The sequence below is a fragment of the Schistocerca americana genome, chromosome 5 (genome assembly GCF_021461395.2).
Source record: "Schistocerca americana isolate TAMUIC-IGC-003095 chromosome 5, iqSchAmer2.1, whole genome shotgun sequence".
Taxonomy (NCBI): Eukaryota; Metazoa; Arthropoda; class Insecta; order Orthoptera; family Acrididae; genus Schistocerca; species Schistocerca americana.
Window position 1 is genome coordinate 184,426,640 of NC_060123.1, and position 20,153 is coordinate 184,446,792.

The 20,153-nt window shown below is 44.8% G+C and overlaps 1 protein-coding gene across 4 annotated transcripts in view; it reads left to right on the plus strand.

Annotated features, from left to right (window-relative positions):
* LOC124616689 (membralin) overlaps positions 1-20,153 on the plus strand; it is a 495,400-nt gene that overhangs the window by 415,313 nt on the left and 59,934 nt on the right. For all 4 annotated transcript variants that reach the window (XM_047145027.1, XM_047145025.1, XM_047145024.1 and 1 more), the window contains one exon: positions 19,879-19,978. In XM_047145027.1, the coding sequence (XP_047000983.1) occupies positions 19,879-19,978 (100 nt within the window). The remainder of the gene's footprint in view (positions 1-19,878; positions 19,979-20,153) is intronic.

Below are 20,153 nucleotides of genomic sequence, written 5' to 3' on the forward strand. Positions count from 1 at the left end.
GTCGATGACCTCCTGAATGTCTGTTTTCAGCTCAGCAACGGTTGTGGGTTATTGCTGTACACCTAGTCTATAATACATCCCCACAAAAAGGTGTCACATGTGTTCAGAGCCGGAGAATATGGCGGCCAGTCGAGGCCTCTGGGTACCTCAAAAGTCAGAATGCTGTCCCCAAAGTGCTTCTCCAAGATATCAAACACTCTCCTACTTCGATAGGGTCGATCTGCGTCTTGTATGAACCACATCTTGTTGAAATCAGGATAGCTTTGGATAATTGGGATGAAATCATCTTTCAAAACCGTCACGTACAATTCGGTAGTCACCGTGCCGTCAAGAAATGTTGCACCGATTATTCTGCGACTGGATTTTGCACAGCACATAGTCAAGCGTTGAAGGTGAAGGGTCTTCTCGAGCGCGGAATGCGGACTCTGTCACCCATATGCGCCAATTTTGCTTATTGACGAACCCATCCAAACGAAAGTGGGCTGCGTCACTAAACCAAACCATAAAATTCCGATCATGCCCCACGGCGAACTGTGCAGTATGAACGTCTTAACGCAAACCGTTTCAGAAGTTATGATGATTTTATTTCATATGATTCAATTATTGTCACCTTGACGTTCACGTAGTACTCCACTATCGTGGTGCCTTGTGCCATAGTATTGCCACCGATTCCGTGTAATCCCACGTGAATGTGTCACGTGGCTTAATACTGCTCTGCGCTAGCCAGAGTCTGTTGCGCTGTGCACGTTTCGAGCGGACGTTGGTCCGGGTAACTGCGTATCCGGGTGCGATCCTCGACCTGCTGTAACAAGAAACGTGATTCATCTGATCAGGCGACACGTTTCGCTTGTCCCACAGTGGAGTCTCGATGATCGCGTGCCCTCTGTAGTTTTAGTTGACCATGTCGTTGGCTCAACGTAGGGAGTTTTGAAGGGGTCGTATGCTGCAGAGCTGAAGGCTCAGCAATGTGCGCCGAACGGCGTGCTCCCTAATACATGCGCCTAAAGCATCATTATACTCTCCTGCCAGAACTACACAGATATGGCCGCCTGTCCTGCTTTACAGAGATGTCCCCCCTTCGACCTCGAAAGTTAGGAGTCGCGGACGTCCAATAGTTTGTCGCGTACTTTGTGTAGTAGGTACTGACGACAGCCGACTTGCTTCGCCGTTGCAGATAAGCGAATTTCCCGTAACGAATTACCATTTGCGAGATTTGCTTATGTCAATGTATTTGCCCCATTTGCGGCCCTTATCGACGAACAACTGATTTCCCATTCGCTTCTGTTCCGCTTATTTAAATTCGTTAACGGGTCACGAGCCCGCAGCGTCACTAGGCACCATTCAGTCCCGCGATGGGCAGTGTCAATTTCAGAAATTTTACGTGATTTTTTTTAGGTGATAGGTACTGTAATGAGATTTTCTGACGCAGCGGTGAGCAGAATACTATGACAGCTGCCTGTACACACTACTTACGATACAACCTTGGTTCTTTAATGTCGAAGACCAGCTAATATAAATCATGTATATATGTGGACTGAAGCGCCGAATGAAAATTGGCACTGAGCCTAGGATTCGAAGCCGGGTCTGTAGCTTTCTAGGCAATGCGCTAACCACTACGCAACCGTGCCACAGTGACTTTGCGCAATTGCACGGACTACCCTAGCACGCCTCCTTCCTCAATCCAAATTCCCATAGATGCCTCAGGCCCTCTAGTATTCACCCTAAACTCGAACAGTATCTACAGAGGTTCTCCAAGTTTACTGGATTAGCATCTCAGCATCGAACGAAACTGGGGATCCCTCCTCAAACCAGGCAGAGGTGCTTTAATCAGATGAAACTATATGGTTCCAGAGATCTTTTCAACTCTCAAACATATGTGATGTGTATATGCAGACTGAACAGACGACTGAAAATTTATACCAAGGTCGGTATTCGAACCTGGATCTCCCGCTCAGTTTCGTGATAATACCAGTGAACTGAAGCGTGAATGGAAATTGACTGAGGGAGGGAGGCGTGCTAGTATAGGGTTAGTCCGTGCAGTTGCGCAAAGGCCACTGTGGCAGGGTGGCGTAGTGGATTGTGCATCTGCCTAGCACGCAGGAGACTTGGGTTTGAATCTCAGCCTAGATACTAATTTTATTCGTCGCTTCAGTGTGGATATATACTCCATCGATGTTTGAGACTTGAGGTGGTCTATAGGACTATATAGTTTCATATAACGTAAATCAGACTATAGGCCACGCTAACCGTGAGAACAACCAGTTTCCGTACAGCCGCTGCCTAGGTTTTAGCTGAAATATAAATTAGTTTTTCTACTTGGGAAAAAGAAAAAAGACCATCGTTATTGTAAATCTGCTTGTAACACAATAATTGGAAGTGACGACCGTCTCGGTCGCATCTGGCATTAGGTTTCCGATCAGCAGAATATTTCATAGAAATCGCTGTACATCCGGTTACAGGCGCGAGCTCCTTCACGCAGAAATATGGTATTTTGGTCGGGCGGGGAGATTCATTACGTGATGGATGAGCGTGCGTGCGGCTGGGCGCGGCGCGCGCAAAATTTCAGGGCAGGTAAATTGGCGGCGGGATCGGGTGTCGGGTGTCGGCGGCTGCGGCCGCCCCCGGCGCCATCCGTCATTCGCCCGCTGCCGGCCAGCGGCGACCCGACCCCGCCGCTCGTACTCGTTACCTCTGCGTCCGCGATTGATGACCACAATCAGTCGTCTGCACCGCAGCGCGCCCCGCCTCTCCGCGGGCTTTCGTACGCACCGCCGGCCGTACGCGGGGTTTCATCTTTCCGTGGCGTACCACACTGGGTTTTTGGGTAAAGTAGTCGAAAAGAAGTAAACCGGTGTTCCGTGTTCGGCAGCGCAGCCGGATGGCGTAGTCAGTTTGCCACAAGATTTCAGTGGAGAACCATTCAGCCAATTCAATTCTTTTTCTTCCAAAAAAATTGTCGCAGTGGCGCATACGACGCGGTGCTGTCCTTCACTTTGCACTGAAATGACAAAAGTCGTGGGGTTCCTCCTAATATGGCGTCGCACCTCCCTGTACCCGTTATAGTGCAGCAACTCGACGTGCCGTGGGCTCAACAAGTCGTTGGAAGTCGCCTGCAGATATATTTAGCCATGTTTTCTCTCTAGCTGTCCATAATTGCGAAAGTATTTCCAGTCTAGGACAATGTTCTTGCCGGCCGGTGTGCTCGTGCGGTTCTAGGCGCTTCAGTCTGGAACCGCAGGACCGCTACAGTCGCAGGTTCGAATCCTGCCTCGGGCATGGATGTGTGTGATGTCCTTAGGTTAGTTATGTTTAAGTAGTTCTAAGTTCTAGGGGTCTGATGACCACAGATGTTAAGTCCCATAGTGCTCAGAGCCATTTGAACCACAATGTTCTTCAGACCAATCGTGAACAGTTCTGGAGCAGTGACGTAGCCTATTGTCATCCATAAAACTTCCTTCGTTGTTTGGTCTCCAAGTAACAGAACATAACCATTTCCGGTCAATATTCGCTTCATTTGAACACGAGGACCTATTCCATACTATTATGGAGCCAACACCAGCTTGCACGATGACTTGTTAATTACTTTGGTCCATGGTTTCGCAGGGTCTGCGTCACACTCGATCGCTACCGTCAGCTGTTACCAACTGAAATCAGGACTCTTGTGATAAGGCCATGGTTTTCCAGTCGTCTATGGTCCAACCAATTTCGTCACGAGCCCAGAAGGGGCGCTGCTATTAGCACTGGTTCAAAATGGCTCTGAGCACTATGGGACTTAACATCTGAGGTCATCAGTCCCCTAGAACGTAGAACTACTTAAACGTAACCAAGCGAAGGACGTCACACACATCCATGCCCGAGGCAATATTCGAACCTGCGACCGTAGTGTTCGCGCGGTTCCAGACTGAAGCGCCTAGAACCGCTCGGCCACACCGGCCGGCTATTAGCACAGGCACTCGCGTAGGTCGTCTGTTGCCACAGCCCATTAACGTCACATTTCTCTGCACTGTCCTAATGGATACGTTCATCGTACTTCACACATTGATTTTCGCTGTTATTTCACACAGTGTTGCTTGTCTGTTAACACTGATAACTCTATGCACACGCAGCTGCTCTCGGTCGTTAAGTGAAGGCCGTCGACCACTGCGTTGTCCGTGGTGAGAGCTAGCACACTAAATTTAATATTCTCGGCACGCTCTTGACACTGTGTATCTTGGAATTTTGAATTCCGTAACAATTTACGAAATGGTATATCCCTTGCGTCTAGCTCCAACTACCATTCCGCGTTCAAAGTCTTTTAATTCCCATCTTGGGCCATAATTACATCGGACACCTTTTCATATGAATCACCTGAGTACAGATGACAGGTCCGCCAATACGCTGTCTTCTTACGCGATCCTATCGTCACCTTTATATGTGCGTATCACTATCCCATGACGTGGTGTCACCTCACTGTAAAAAGAAAAAAATGACGTTATGGGCTATAAAAAATGTATTTACTCAACATAGTCCTCGTTGAGTTTTATGGCACCTTCGTCCCAGACTCTTTAACTCATTAAAAAAAAAAAAATTCCATTGTGCTGCAAACTTTTCATTCGCAGTCGTTCTGGCTTCCTCATTGTTCAGAAATTGTTAGCCTAGAGATGTTTCTTGAAGTTTGCGAACACACGATAGTCTTGGGAGGGGGTGGGGGCAGCAATTCAGGTGAATAGATTGGATGTTTGAGGATTTCAGAGTGAAGATTGGCAATTTTTGGTGCGCGATGGCCGCCTTGTTTTGCAGAAACAAGATTGCTTTTCTCAGCTTTCTTCGACGTTTGGACACAGTCGTTATTTCAGTTTGTGGAGAAATTCAACAAAGTACGTTTCCGTGGTGCTTTTACCATGTTGTAAGGAGTCAGCAAGCAGGATTCCGTCTTTGTCTCAAAAGACGAATGCGAGCAGTGTGCATGCTGATCTTTGTGTTTTGAACTACTGTGACCGTTGATAACAACTATGTCTCCATTGTCTGGACACTGGATCATAAATGGATATCCGTGTTTCATCAGTGGTGACGATCCAAAAACCCCACACGATCCCGGCGAAAGTGGACGAAAATGGAACGTGAAGCAACCACTCATTTGGGTTTTGGTTTTGCGTTGAGCAATTTGCGAAGCCATTTGGCTGGGATCTTTCTTATGTCCAAAATCTCACGAATGATGTGTCCCACACATTCTCGGTATATGCCCAGGGTCTCTGCTGTCGTTTTAGCAGGTATCCTCGAATCATCCAGGGTCAGTGAATGAACAGTCTCCATGATTTTTGGGAACTGTGACATGAGCTGGCCTTCGGACGTTAATTTTCAGTCCTGAAATGACCAATTTTAAACGCAGCAACTGAATTCTTGATACTGGAGTAGCAAAGGCAGTTACCATCAAATGTTCCAGATATACCATCGTAGATTTGTTCGTGTCTGCTTTAAAAAATAGTTTATCACAGCACGACTGTCTTTCACTATTATATCTCTATTTTCTGGCGCCATCTACGCTTCAAATGTGTACTGAAAAATAATTGCCATTGTTACTGTTACCCAATTACCGGCACATATAACGTAAAGAAGAAGGTTTATGCCATAACAACAGAATTAATCTACATAATTTTAAGTAGGAAAAGCCAAGGACTTATTATCAGCCTTTCATGCGCGTAAGTTTCTCTTTCATGACCGGCCCTGTCTTGAATTTAGCGCCCTCTGTCAAATGTTGTTGTATCTGAGGCGCACAGGGACACGTGTGACGGTGACAATCCATGCACACCCTCTGTCCAATCGCTGGCCACCGGAGTTCAACTCAGTGGCCAGAGAAGTAGTAGTAGTAATTGTCACTAGACTCGACATTTAGCGGGGTGTTCCTCTCATGTGGGGCAACATTTCATTTAAATTTGGCCAAATCTCATAGAAACAATATGTTTAAGTAATCGTCCGATCATGATCAGAGACTTTGTTCCTCTCGACTGAATAAATAATGATGAGAGTTAGCGAAGGGTTAGAGCGTACAGATTACCATGCCAATGTGACAAAGCTTAAAGGCACAGTTCATAAAAGGTGCGTTGAACATGGTCGCGACACACTTCTTTTGCAGCCCAGGAAGTCTGCTGAGCGTTGTATTTCCACAGGACACTCTATGGATTAAGTTGGTTAGTTTGGCCACTGAATTTTAACTCTGCGGGCATGCAGTTCGAAAGCGGAAGTGCGTGGAATATTACTGTTCCGCATATGCTTGCGCGCCTCAGATGGGATAATATTGGAAAAAGGGCGATCAGGCAGTGAAAACGTATTCACAACTTGCTGTTTCTATTGTCCCAATAATTATAACTCGTCCTTCCCACAAAGACCCGCAAGTCGCTAAGTGGCTTCAGACAGAAACAATTGTACCATACGTGAGTTTGATCTAGAATGGATGAAATTGAACTCCGTGGTTGTTCCTTTATAGGGTGAAAAATAATAACCGCTACCAGTCACAATAGAAGGCGATTTCATTTAACGCGATTGGTTTCGGGCTTGTGCCCATCTTCAGGTGGTTTTACATACAATTGTTTCGCTGCTCACTATTGGAGATCACTGTTTAAATTAAATGCAAATAATGTGATGATGACTACTTAGATCCAGTAGCGCTTCAAAAGGCAGAACATACAGTAGTGTACCAAAATGCGTAAAATGGAAGTACCAATATTTTCCGTGGTGTATATAAAGTTAATGTGTAATCGAGATTTTCTGTCAACAATGCGATAAATGTAATATGGCAAAGTAATGGATATGCGAGATATATTTAAATACTATAATTTTTATAACACATGTCGCTTAGTAACTACAAAGTGTTTCAGTTCGATGTGTTTAGTCTTCATCACATTATTTGCTTTTAATTTAAACAGTGATCTCCAACAATTAACCTTGACTCATGTAATCGAGTGTAAAACTATCTAAAGATCAGCATAAGCCCGATACCGGTCGTGAATTCAATAACATCACCTTCTATTCTGACAGGCAGCGGTTGTTATTTACACCCTACCTGTGTCGTACGCTCATTTCATTTTACCCCGCCAGTTGTTAGTATAAAGTCAGCGACATGCACCAGCAATCTCCATTGTAGGACTAACCAGAAGATGGCTGAAAGGCTGTTAGGGTCGGCCGGTGTGGCCGTGCGGTTCTAAGCGCGTCAGTTTGGAACCGCGTGGCCGCTACGGTCGCAGGTTCGAATCCTGCCTCGGGCATGGATGTGTGTGATGTCCTTAGGTTAGTTAGGTTTAAGTAGTTCTAAGTTCTAGGGGACTGATGACCTCAGTAGTTAAGTCCCATAGTGCTCAGAGCCAGCCAAAGGCTGTTAACCTAAATATCGTTACAAGATGTTGACGTAATCCATCTGCATTTTCGAAACCTCATGGAATATTAGTTACGCCTAGAAAACTTCAAAAATAACATCCGAAGTAACCAACATTACAGCGACCAGACTATAAATGCGTCCCTTTGTGAATTATCGTTTCCAAACCAGCAGGATTGAAACGAACTTTTACGTTTGTCCTCGGACGTATCGTGGCAACGCACGAAGTCCCACTCGCGGCTGTGGTCAGAATGAACACAGAACTTGCGTTGTCGGCGCACCGGACTAATTGCGCCACGATATAGCTGCACACATTAACTCTGAAACCTTTATTGGAGTACCCGGGTTAATTCTCTGCGGTGTTAGACTGTTAAATCAGTCTAAATAAGTGTTGGCAGCTTCGCTTTGACCCGGGGTACAAGATTAAATTGCCTGTAGTCCTATTAATCGATGGCTTTTACAAATCTAACTGCGTTAATAGACACTAGGTTACGACCAACAAGATTGGGAAGTGCAGACCGCGAACAGTCAATAAACCGTCTCCAGCTAGGTTCCAGCTACTCCGCCGATACTCTCATCCATAAATAAAACCGGTTGAGTTGGGATAGGGGACCAAACAGCGAGGTCATCTGTCCCATCGGATTAGGGAGGATGGGAAAGCGATTTAGTGAAATCACGAAAAACCTAAATCAGGATGGCCGGACGCGGGTTTCAACCATCGTCCTCCCGAATGCGAATCCAGTGTCCTAACCTCGCTCGGTAAACAAAACACTTGAACTTTCCATCGGAAAAAGGAATTTTTTCTTGTATTAGACCTCATATAGTCCGCCTCGTTCGGTTAAACACCACCTCCAGCTAGGTAATGGTTCCATGATCTACTATGCGGCATCTCCCTATGGATATTCGCCCATTAAATTGCGACACTCGTCTAGGAAACCGGCAAATGTCTAGGCCTCTTCCCACCCCTGCACATATAAATGTACTTGCAAATTCTTTCGGAGCTTTTCGCACAGAACTTCGTCGATCAATAAGGTTTACCCACTCCCAACTTGATACACTAAACACACTTTTAAAAACATCAGATCCGTTCGCGACTCACCTGCTATCCTCGTGACGTCTACCAACCGTTCCACGAAATTATTTTGCATCCAATACTGCTTGAAATTTCCACGTTAATTGAAAAAAAAACGTTAAGTTTTGGGCTCTTTGTCGATGAAAACCCAGTGAAAAGCTTTTGTCGAATGATTTTACAGCATGATGAAAGTTGTATGAACCGCGGATATTCTGATAAAGGCGTAGAACAGATGAAGAAACATCGAACCTCAGTGAATGACGATCAACGTCCTGGCCAGCCAGTTGAAGTGTCAACTCCTTCGCTTGATTAAACACATAGGAAAACAGTTGCGGTAAGTGTTGGTAGAGTCCATAACGTTATCAGTAACAAGCTCACGTACAGTGAAACAAGTGTATGGTGGGCGAAAGACGACTCAAAATGTTTACAGACTTGAACGAAAGCTTTGGAACGGAAGATGACCAGTTTCTAAACAAGATTTTAACGCGTGATGAAACTTGGGTTCGCTATTTTTAACCTGAACCCTAAAGACAAAGCGTGGAAAGGAAGAATTTGTGGAACGTAGCTCAAACAACAAGACAAAGACCTTTTTGCACCAGGTATAAAGGAACTAGTTCTTCATTCGGACAAGTTTATTAATATTGGTGGGGATTATGGTGAAAGGCAGTGAAAGTTCCATTTTGTAAAAATACACAACTTTTTTCCCTACATGATTTTGTACCTCGTATATTCTGACCTTTTGTGTTAGAGGTGGTATGTCATATCCTCACTTTCACCGTTCGTTGCTGGGTTAAGCCAAGTGACGTTGTGGTGACGTTTCGCCTGGTGTGAACGCACCATAATTTCACGGTGACGGTGGCGTAGACTACTGTTCCGTTCCGTTTCGTTGAGGTCTAGTGTGAATCGGTCTTTACTCCTGGACTCATGATCCACTTCACGGTTTTTCCTTTGTCACTTGAGACTAAGGCTGAATTGTCGAATGTCGTTCCCGAGTGTTGTGTGCGGCGGTACTGTCGAGTGGAGTCGAGCGCCTGGCCGACCCCAAGACGCGGAGCTCGCGAAGCGCCCCCGCGTGTGTGTCGGCCGGGACGGAAGTTTCTTACGAGAAAGCTTCGCCCGTGTGGGCCACTCCTTTGCAAAGGCATTAGCAGAAGGCGTCGCGCCGGCAGGTTTCTCCCGGGGCGGAGCGAGGCGCAGACAAAGCCACGGGGCGACCTTTGTGTGTGACGGATGTTCGGGGGTAATCCCGGCAACGTGACCGCCACTCTCCTTTCTGTCTACCGGCCCCGCCCGGCCGTCGTATAGCCTTACCAGCGCGGCCTTTGTGTGTCCTCCATATGTCTTAGCGCCGGCGCCACAATAGCGCCGAGAGCGCCAGAGGAAGCAGATATGCGTCGCCTCTCCACACCAACGCCTAAGCCGGCCACGACGGCGCCGAATGCCGACGCCTCGACGTGGACGTGCTAATTCTCCCGCCTCCCCTCAGAAGTGTTCTATCCTACAATGTACGTTTCGTGTAGTACTAATCCCCTGATATCCACAAATTTATGCAACGTGGTTTGGAAATAATTTTACGAATTTTGGGGACAAATTTCTTACACCAAACCAAGGAATAAAGTTCACATAAACATTCGAGAGTCGTTCAATAAATAATGTGTACTCCCACCACGTGTTTTACGGCTTCGAATATACACTGCTTCACAAAAAAATGTGAAGCTCCCAGAATGGGAGCTGGAAACGAAACGAAACTTCACGAGTTTTTGTTTTTTTAAGTCATCGGTCTTTTGACTGATTTGATGCGGCCCACCACGAATTTCTCTCCTGTGCTAGCCTCTTCATCTCAGAGTAGCACTTGCAACCTATGTCCTCAATTATTTGGTGGATGTATTCCAATATCTGTCTCCCTCTGTAGTTTTTGCTCTTTACAGCTCCCTTTAGTACCATGGAAATCATTCCCTTACGTACCGACCGAGGTGGCGCAGTGGTTAGCACCCTGGACTCGCATTCGGGAGGACGACGGTTCAATCCCGTCTCCGGCCATCCTGATTTAGGTTTTCCGTGATTTCCCTAAATCGTTTCAGGCAAATGCCAGGATGGTTCCTTTGAAAGGGCACGGCCGATTTCCTTCCCAATCCTTCCCTAACCCGAGCTTGCGCTCCGTCTCTAATGACCTCGTTGTCGACGGGACGTTAAACACTAACCACCACCACCACCACCATTCCCTTACGTGTTAACAATAGTCCTATCATCCTGTCCCTTTTCCTTGTCAAGTGCTTTCTACATATTCCTTTTCTCTCTAATTTCGCGCAGTACCTCCACATTCCTTACCTTATCAGTCCACCTGATTTTCAACATTCGTCTGTAACACCATATCTCAAATATTTCGATTCTCCTCTGTTCCGGTTTTCCCACAGTCCGTGTTTCACTACCATGCAACACTGTGCTCCAAACGTACATTCTCAGAAATTTCTTCGTCAGTCAATTGGAGGCCACATGCCCTGTCGATACACGTTATGTTTCTTTAATGCAGTGGTTTCCATTGCATTCTGCATCCTCATGCCGTTGATCATTGCTGATTCTTCCGCCTTTAGGGCAGTTTCCCACGCAATTTTCGTGTCAAATTCACAAAGAACTTGGGAGTGTGAACCCACTTTCCAGTGTGATGTTCAGCCCTGGTTCGGTGGGGGAAGGTATCATAAATCCAGTGTAGCCTCACCCCTGGCAAGCTAGCCTACAACTGGTTCCGACTAGTCCTTGATATCCTCGATACAGGCTCTGGGACATATTGGCTCCGAGCTGGTGCCGCACTTGTTCTATCAGGAAACTGGACTCGCATTCGGGAGGAAGACGGTTCAAACCAACATCCAGCCATCGTGATTTAGGTTTTCCGTGAGTTCCCTAAATGGCTTAAAGCAAACGCCAGGATATATCCTTCAAAAGGACACGGCCACTCTCCTTCATCATCCTTCCCTAATACCTGCTTCGTCTCTAATTACCTCTTTGTCAACAGGACGTTAAACACTAATCTCCTCCTCCTCCTCCAGACCTCCTTCCTGGCCACGGGATTATTTTAACATCAAACAGTTAGTTCTGTGGACGAGCATTGTAGAAAAATGGCGACATAATAATGATGCATGAGAGGTAACACATGAGGACATAGGATGTCCTTGACGTCATCAGAATTCACGCCGTCACTAACAGCTGTGACCTGCAGTTACATTCAATCGCTCCCCACACCATGACGCTTGGAGTAACAGTGCTGTACCTCTCCTAAACATTAGAAGGATGGGACCTCTCACCAGGTCGCCTACCCAGAGTAGTACAGAACCGCGTTTCATCAATGAACACAATGCGACGCCGAACACCAGCAATCCATGCTTCATAGTCGCAGCGCCACTCCAAACGATGCCGTTTCTGTTGTGGTATTAACGGCAACTTACCGCATGGTACAGTGATTCCCTAATCCTGCTGCTGCTAGCCTCTGACCAATAGTGTGGTATGACACAGAATGTTGCAGTTCTCGGATGTCAGGCGCAAACAGGAAGGGGCTTTGATGTGCGTGGTGTACTATAAGGCGATCCTCCCTTGAGGTGATCAGACATAGCTGACTGGAACCTCGATGAAGTGTATACCTGACTTCAAATTCCCATGCTGGTCAGACGTTGGAGCACTGTCAATTCTGCACACCCCACAAATTGGGATATAGCATGATTTGACGAAAGGCCAAACTGAGAAAAGCAATGAGGTCCCTTACAAACTCTTGTCACCTGCTGATAATGCTGTCTCATATGAGTATACGGCGTCACTGTGTCCTCTACAGTCAACATCTGACACTGTTCATATCCGCGTATGTACACCAACAGCCCTCGTTAACATCCTTAAACGTGAACAGCGCAAATGCACTCTAGTAGATGTACTGCCATTCAAAGAGAATTGCAGTTCTAATCAATTACAACCTGCAGATCATATAGTAGTAGGGTAACCTTCATACTACCCAACATTGCATTGTTGCCAAATTTATTCAAGATGGGGGATCCAAGATGGCAGCGATAGATATGGCAATGTCGCAGTGACGTCACAGCATGATGTTCAGATTTTGGCGGGAAAATAGGTCAATTAGGCTACCTCCACTAACGTAACCCCCTCCCCACCCACACCACCACCTTCCCCTCCCACAGAAAATGGCGGGAAGTTCAAATCCCAGCAGGACAATGCAATGCAGCACGGCTACCCCCACTAACCTAAGAAAATGGCAAAAAGGGTAACTTGGGCCATCTCCACTAACCTAAGTTGTCCAACCGCCACGTCTTCCTAGGAAATGGTGGGCAAATGACTTAGCCTGTGCTGGGCTGCTGGATAGGATGGACATAAGTCTTTATTTTATATGCAGTGTTTAAATAAACAATTTGAGGCAGTAGCTCCAACCAGTGGTCTGGAGTCCAACTGACACAATACTGCCACCAGAGGGCGCTATCATCCCTTCCATGACATAATGCGAGATGGCAGTCTGGGGGAAAATGACGGGAAAAGGACTCGGCCTGTGCTGGGCAGCTGGAGAGAGGAAGGAGTGTACTGTATTTTTTTTGAACAATTTATTTAGGAATGGATTTCATGTAGTTCATTTATTACACTGATACAAAACGCTCTCCCTGACGTGCTTGGGGTCACGCTACATAGCCAACAGACATACAAATTACTCGTAAATTATCGAAATAATGCAGTACACAGCATATAGACCTGCAAAATACTCGTAAATTACTGAACTAATGCATAGCACAGCATACAGACCTGCTCGCAAAATAATGCGACAGACACGCAAACTACTCGTAAATTTTCAAAAAAATAATGCGCGAAAAGGCTCTGTAAACACAATCACAACGCTTAAACAGCCGAAAATAATACAGCACACAAACACTAAGTTCATGTAAAAAACACTTTCGAACTTCGTCAGTCGTGACGTATCAGCGAGCTGTTCCAACACACGCATGCGCTGACACCACCATGAAGCACCGCCGGTCAGACAAATGCAGGGGTGCGAGCTATTGCTCTCACCCTGCCTCCACATACATCCAATAGGTGAAAGTTGCATCTATTTTCAGGTATACAGTTAGAATTCCTCGTGTGTTACACTGACATTACAGGTCTATGTAAATAAGAGCCAAGTCACCCTCTGGAAGCGCATGTGTTTACCATTGCTGGTGTGATGCCACTCTACCTGCGGTATAGCAAAGACTTAATAGCCCAGCTACTCTCTCTTGCAGATGCAGCTAAAAGGTTCTCAACATTACACTGACATCACATGGCTATGTGAAATCGTAAAGTGTGGCAGAAATAGCTAACAATCGCTTTTGTAGGAGCTGTTTTGATGTCTCAGCTTTTTTGCATGGAAATTCTTGTTCTAACAGAACCTGTTTACGAAAATAGCCCAGAATAACACCGAATTCATTACTCCTGATGGTCCAAATGTGGCACCCCATCCATCATGTGTTACCCTTCCTGAAAATCATTTAGTCCTGCTTTCAACAAACATCTCCGAAATGCAAATGTTCTCACCGCTATGTAGAGGCTTATATGTCCCAGCACAAAGGATGTCTTGTAAATGAATGGAGCATTATGATCGGCTTGTACTGAATTTACCTGCCAAATTACTGATGCTGCCAGTGTGGAAGCACTGGCTGCCTTTTTCTTTTTGCAGACGAGACTTGCAGCAGCAAAACTATTTTGTACAGATCACCATATTGCATTCACAGTTAAACTATTCAAAGTGGCCTACAGATTGTCATATACAGAAAGACTCTTAATCAATTATACTGCTCTGCCACCGAGGACAGAAGCTTGAATATTAGAGTGTGAAACTAATCTCCAACCCGACAGTATATCACCACATACCGTGTTGATGTAGTAAACATACAAGTCGTATTCTGCGCCGTACAAAATCGCCCCTTTCGCATCATTCATTAAGCTATTGACCGCCAGGCACTGGTACATATACCATGAAGACAGGCAGCACCGTATATACTCCTCAAAGCACTAGTTATTTCCCACAAGGTCAGGAGGTCGCAAGTCATCCACTCCCGACGTGACCAGAACGCCCTCAGCGGCCCGAAGCTACTCTCCAAACTGTTGTACAAAGACGGGCTCATTTCCATTCAGCACAAAGGCATTACTGTTTTTGACCCTGATGTTCCATCTTTTGCTTTTTACACCATCTACAGACTCTGGGATTACAAGAACATATGTAATTTCATTCTATTTGCCAGAATATCGTACCAATTACGTGACACTTCTCGATATGAAGCACACAGCAATATTGCGTGCATAGCAGTAGTATCGCTCGCACAGTATAATTCCGAAGATATAGACTGGATATTATTTCTCTAGAAACCCGAAACTTTAGCGAGGTGTAGCGTGCTGTAAACCACTGAGTAACTAGAAACTTATCCTGTCTGAGAAGACCTTTATGTGAGAACTCGAAAAAAAATAGAGGAAACAGATATACCCACTTGCGAATACTGATGTCGGTGATGTAACAGGTTCCAAAGCATTCTTATAATTTACAAAGTCAACTAAGGTATTTCTCATGCCTAGAGAGCCAGCAAACATGTCTTCCGCCTGTTACATGTGCACACCAAAATCGATGTTCTCTGAACTAAACAAAAGGCGCGAAATGTGCAGAAGCAGTCAGTTGGACAATTTACATGGGAGGGAATAATGGTCCAGTGCACACACACTTCCATATTGAATCGTCTCAAATTTCCATCGATCACCAAAGCTGTCCAACGCATACTATGTATCAGTTCGCTATTCAGCCATCTAGAAGAAGACAACATTAAGTCAGCTATATTTCTGCATCCCAACAGGCCTCTCAACTCATACAGTTCCTACCGTTAGCCGGAAACTTGACTAATTCCGGGCACAGGTAACGAGCGGTGCACGGCAAGCATACATAGACAAAATCATGCTAGGAAACCTGTCACATATATATTTTATCACTGAACTTACAGCTAAATATTACAATCGCGGTCTCAATTAGTCGACATTTGACAATGAGCGAAGTATCGGAAATACAGCCTGCTGACGGTTGTGGCTCTGGAAATAGAAATATCAAGGTGAACCTATCACACATCCCCTACTACTAAGTGTAACACTTCGCCAATAAAATTGCTGGCGATACGAAATAGTACTGAGGGACAATCAGAGATTGGGTGGGCATGTCTCATAAGTTTTCCATGCGAGTGGTACCACTGTGTCTTAGAAAGAGAGGAGTAATCGCCTTACAAACAGCCAGGTGTTAAAAAAACGCGATCGCAACGACCATATTACTATCACAATCGGTCTTGGTTCTGCAGGTGCATACAAGTATCCGTGTTAAAAGTTATACCGGCTTTAGAAAGCGAGGTACGGCATTACCTCCGAATGAAGTGGTTTTTCTGGACAAATACCGCTACACCGAATATAGACAGTGATCACTGGAGTGTATATTATCAGACCAACAGTTCGGTTACATGTCGCCGATGGTGCAACATCATGATAAAATCATCGAATTTAGAAAGGATTTGGCTAAGGAACATGGTATGAACCCGGTATTTGCAACTCCCTCACGTCGCCGCTAGATAATTCTCCAGTAATTGTAATGCATTCTGTGCGATGCCATGTCAGTGTTTCGGTGATATATCGACTGGGCATTGGTTGATTGAGAAGGATCACAAACAGTAGACGGTGTGCTGATTTAGGTCGTTAGAAATGGACACTGGCTTTTCACATGTCTAGTGCTATGCTTTCCAGTAGAAATGATGTCTATGATTTGGAAACAAGTCTTTCCATTCAACCACATACCTGTGTTGTATCCGATGGAGAAGTCCTTTGATGATTACAGCCACTAGTGAATCATATTTCTGGCACTCTCATATCTCGAAACTAGTCACCTTTTTCGAACCTATCTGCTACAGTAAAATTTGATGTAGTCCCTATGCCTCTTGCAACTGCTACCATATCTGCAAGTTTGCACATATGATCATTCCAATTTAAGTCGGAACTGAGCACAAGTCGGAGAGAGCTATATCCACCACCTTCTGCAACCAGTGTAGGAACAGAGTGACCTGAGTTAGTGCGACAGGACCGCGTTCTGACCATTCGGTAGAAATGGGAACAAGTTGTCATAGCTCCGCCAGAGTTTATGACATGTATAGTCAGCGCCAAATGAAGCCTGCTCCTGCAACACGAGGTAGTATAAAAGAAAGTATGGGAATTGAGAGGAGGACAGGATTTTACTTCTGCATTGTGGTGCATCCCCAAACTACATACAGATACTGCAGTCCGAAGCAGATCCGCATCCCTCAGGGCCCATTCACGTCTATCACCCCAACGTGCTATCATCATCATTCTGTACCATCAAAGAGAGAAAAATTACGAACTCTAAAAGCTCCACTAACTTCGTCCGATGGAGAATTCAATCAGATTTTTACTGCATCGCTCTCCTCCCATGTCTCGAAAACAAATACTGTCTGCGTGCAGGTATTGAGCACATGTGATGATCATATTAAATATACAGGTATCGATCCATTGCACAGACCAGTGTAAAGTTGCATCGCCTGTACTGTAGGAGGATGACCGTATCCCACAAACTATACTGTAAGTTTCAAGAGACACTCCCAGGTGACCCTGTGTCATTGTTTGAAACATTGTTTTTTTCTGCTGTAACGCACTTTGTACACTGCCATACATTTATTCCTCACCACGACTTCGAGGTCTGTGTCAGGTTCTAAAGTGACATTAACAGATTCTGATCCATTGCTTCTCACAGAAAACTAGAGGTTGCATGGAGTAAATCATGTTGTTACTGCTGCTGCCATAACACATTACACACACTGGATGATTTTAAATAAAAGACAGTTACAACATAAGGAAACAGGAAGAGTTTTGCGTTGTTGGAGTTTGAAGCATTTTACCTAAATCAACTACGCTATCAATTTTAAAGTGTGGTTCTAGTGTCTTTGATCAGTACCAGGAGGGTATTGGTAAGAGAGAACATAAACACACGCACTCCTAAGGCTACACTGTTCTACACTTAAAACAGGCTATAATATTAGATCGCTTGAGTTTTTAACTGTTAATAATCCAGCGTAAGAAATATATTTCCAGCGAATGACATGCATCTTTCTTGCAGTTTTCTCTACGATGAACTAATGTAACAAACTGTAAAATGAAAAATATACTTCCATAAAACATTGGCTCTGTGAGATACATGCACAATATAACTTTCCAGAGATGTATAGCATCCACTGTTCACATCTGATCATGGTTCAGAAATTATACTATGCCCATATCAGTCCTATATAAAATGATCATTAGTAACGGAGAATACCTCTTACAAGGAAACAGATAAGCGTTTGGCAGCAGTGTCCGACGTGTGAAATTACAAGTCGTGCCACCACTAACTCTGTAAACAGCACATTTGTCATGCAGATGTATACATGGGGATTGCAGTGTCTCACAGACACCTGTCGCTAACTTAGAATCATCTTAGTTATGAAGCTAAAGTCTCGATTTTACACCCAAGATGCGACAAGGGGATGGAGTACATTTCATAAATCTTCGTTCGTTTAGGGGATTGTGTCGAAACAGGATGGTCACGTTTCATGACATATGTGAAGACTGAGAGGTTTGCCATTAATGTTCGCAAGTAGACAGTGCTCTCAACAACATACAGAACACGTGGTTGTATATGAGTCGAAAGCAGGCTATGTAATGTGACTGATGCATCCTGACAGAACAGTGGAAAAAATGGTCAAATGACCTGCAACAACATCTCTCTCTCTAGAATGCATCATCAGTCTGCCATTAAATCGTTCCTCTTTACATCTCCATCTCAATCGATCACCCCATCCACACTGTTATCCTTTAATGCTTATGCATGTAAGTCTAGAGACAGATGGTTCTCTGTCTTCATGAAAAGCGTGAAATACAGTAGTCAACCCACATGTATCACTATTATCTCAATAGACATACGGTAGAATACTGCTTCAACGAAAAAAAGTGACTGTTTCCCTGGTTTCCTCCGCTTCCATGTCGGCGTTTTCTCGGATTCCTCTTGCTGCTGCATACTTGTTCCCATGTGCAAATTGTTCTGCGCTAACCAGAAGACACGCAAGCTCATCCTCGAAAGCATTTTGGTGTGTATTCCCTCAATTTATACTTATTCTCTCATCATTTTTCGCAATTCTATCGATTTTATGTCAGTTCTTCCCATGCGATCATGATATAACCTCTCGTTCCGTGTTCTAAAATTACTTGTAAGTGTAGTACAGCTGCCAACACCTCGCACGGATTCACTGTTTTTCTGATCGCGAGGCATAGTATAGCACTGTACTGGATTGCATTCACCCCACGTATTCCACATTTGCAAAGCGTTTTCTCTGTTTTCTGCATGTTTGTGTATGTGCATGTGTTGCGGATGGCTCCCAGGACCCACAGTAGACCTGAGTTAGCATTCGAGTGTGGATCCACCGCGCGTTGTATCCGGAACGATGTTGGTTTGCAGATCCACAGTATGCCACGTGTGGGATAGGGTTTCAAGGTGGATCTGCCACGCACAATGTACAGAGCGATGTTGGGATGCAGATCCACAATATGCCACATCCAAGTTAGCGTTTGAGCTTGGGTCTGCCATGCACTATATATGCAGACCGATGCTCAGAGGCGTCTTGAAGGTAGGAATTACATCTTTATTAGGGAACTTCACTGCGCTTGCAAGCCCAAGTTTCTCGCATGCCAACTCACCACAGCTTCGATGGCTGGCTATGCGAGGCATTGCATGTTGGAGGGATCTGCTATGCAACACTTGCTGCAAGCACCACTGTTATTTGGTGGTCAGGGGAAAGGAACCTCGGCAGGACCAAGCGCCCTGTGGATACCAGACACCACGGCACAAGAGGGCTGGGTTCCATTATAAATGGTTTCTCAATATAACAGGATTGTAGCTTTATGTTATGCTTTTTCCCAGGAATTAAACACTAACTAATGAATAAAAAGCAGCACAATACACAGCCTCTAATTGATTTTACAAGCCCCCAAAACGATCAGATATCCCATTGTGGAGACATCTGTCCGGTTCATATATTTGTCACCTAGAAATTATAACGAATTGTAAGTATTTATTTATATACCAAAGCTTAAGGTTTCTATTTAGATGTGGAACCTCCATATTTTCGAAAGTTGCCATGTTGAGCTGTTGGAGCTCACAGCTGGTAAAAATCTCATGTATGAAGCTAAGTGCCTAGCACCTTATTTTATAAACCAGCATGTCATCAGAAGTGCTTTTTTGGCTCTTATTCATTGTGTATATGCTGTTATAGTTTCATCAATATGACAATGGATTTGATTTGGCATGTTTGGTGTATTTCATGATAACTTCAAATTGGTTTGCACTCTACAGTTACTGTTTTCTATTTGCTTTCAGGTTCTTTTATCTTTACCACTTCTCGTTCTACGCATACCACTACCGATTCAACGGGCAATACAGCAGGTTGGCTCTCGTCACGTCGTGGCTATTCATACAGGTTGGTGCTGCAATTTACGTATAGTTTTGTCTTTGACATTAACTGATTGGTTTTTGGTCATGTTGCCAATCTTAGTTTCAATTAATTTTCTTTTTTGTGTTATTTGGATATGCTATCATAAACTGGAGTGATTTATAGCTTTCATAATTTCAGACCTTTTTGAGATACTCCAGTG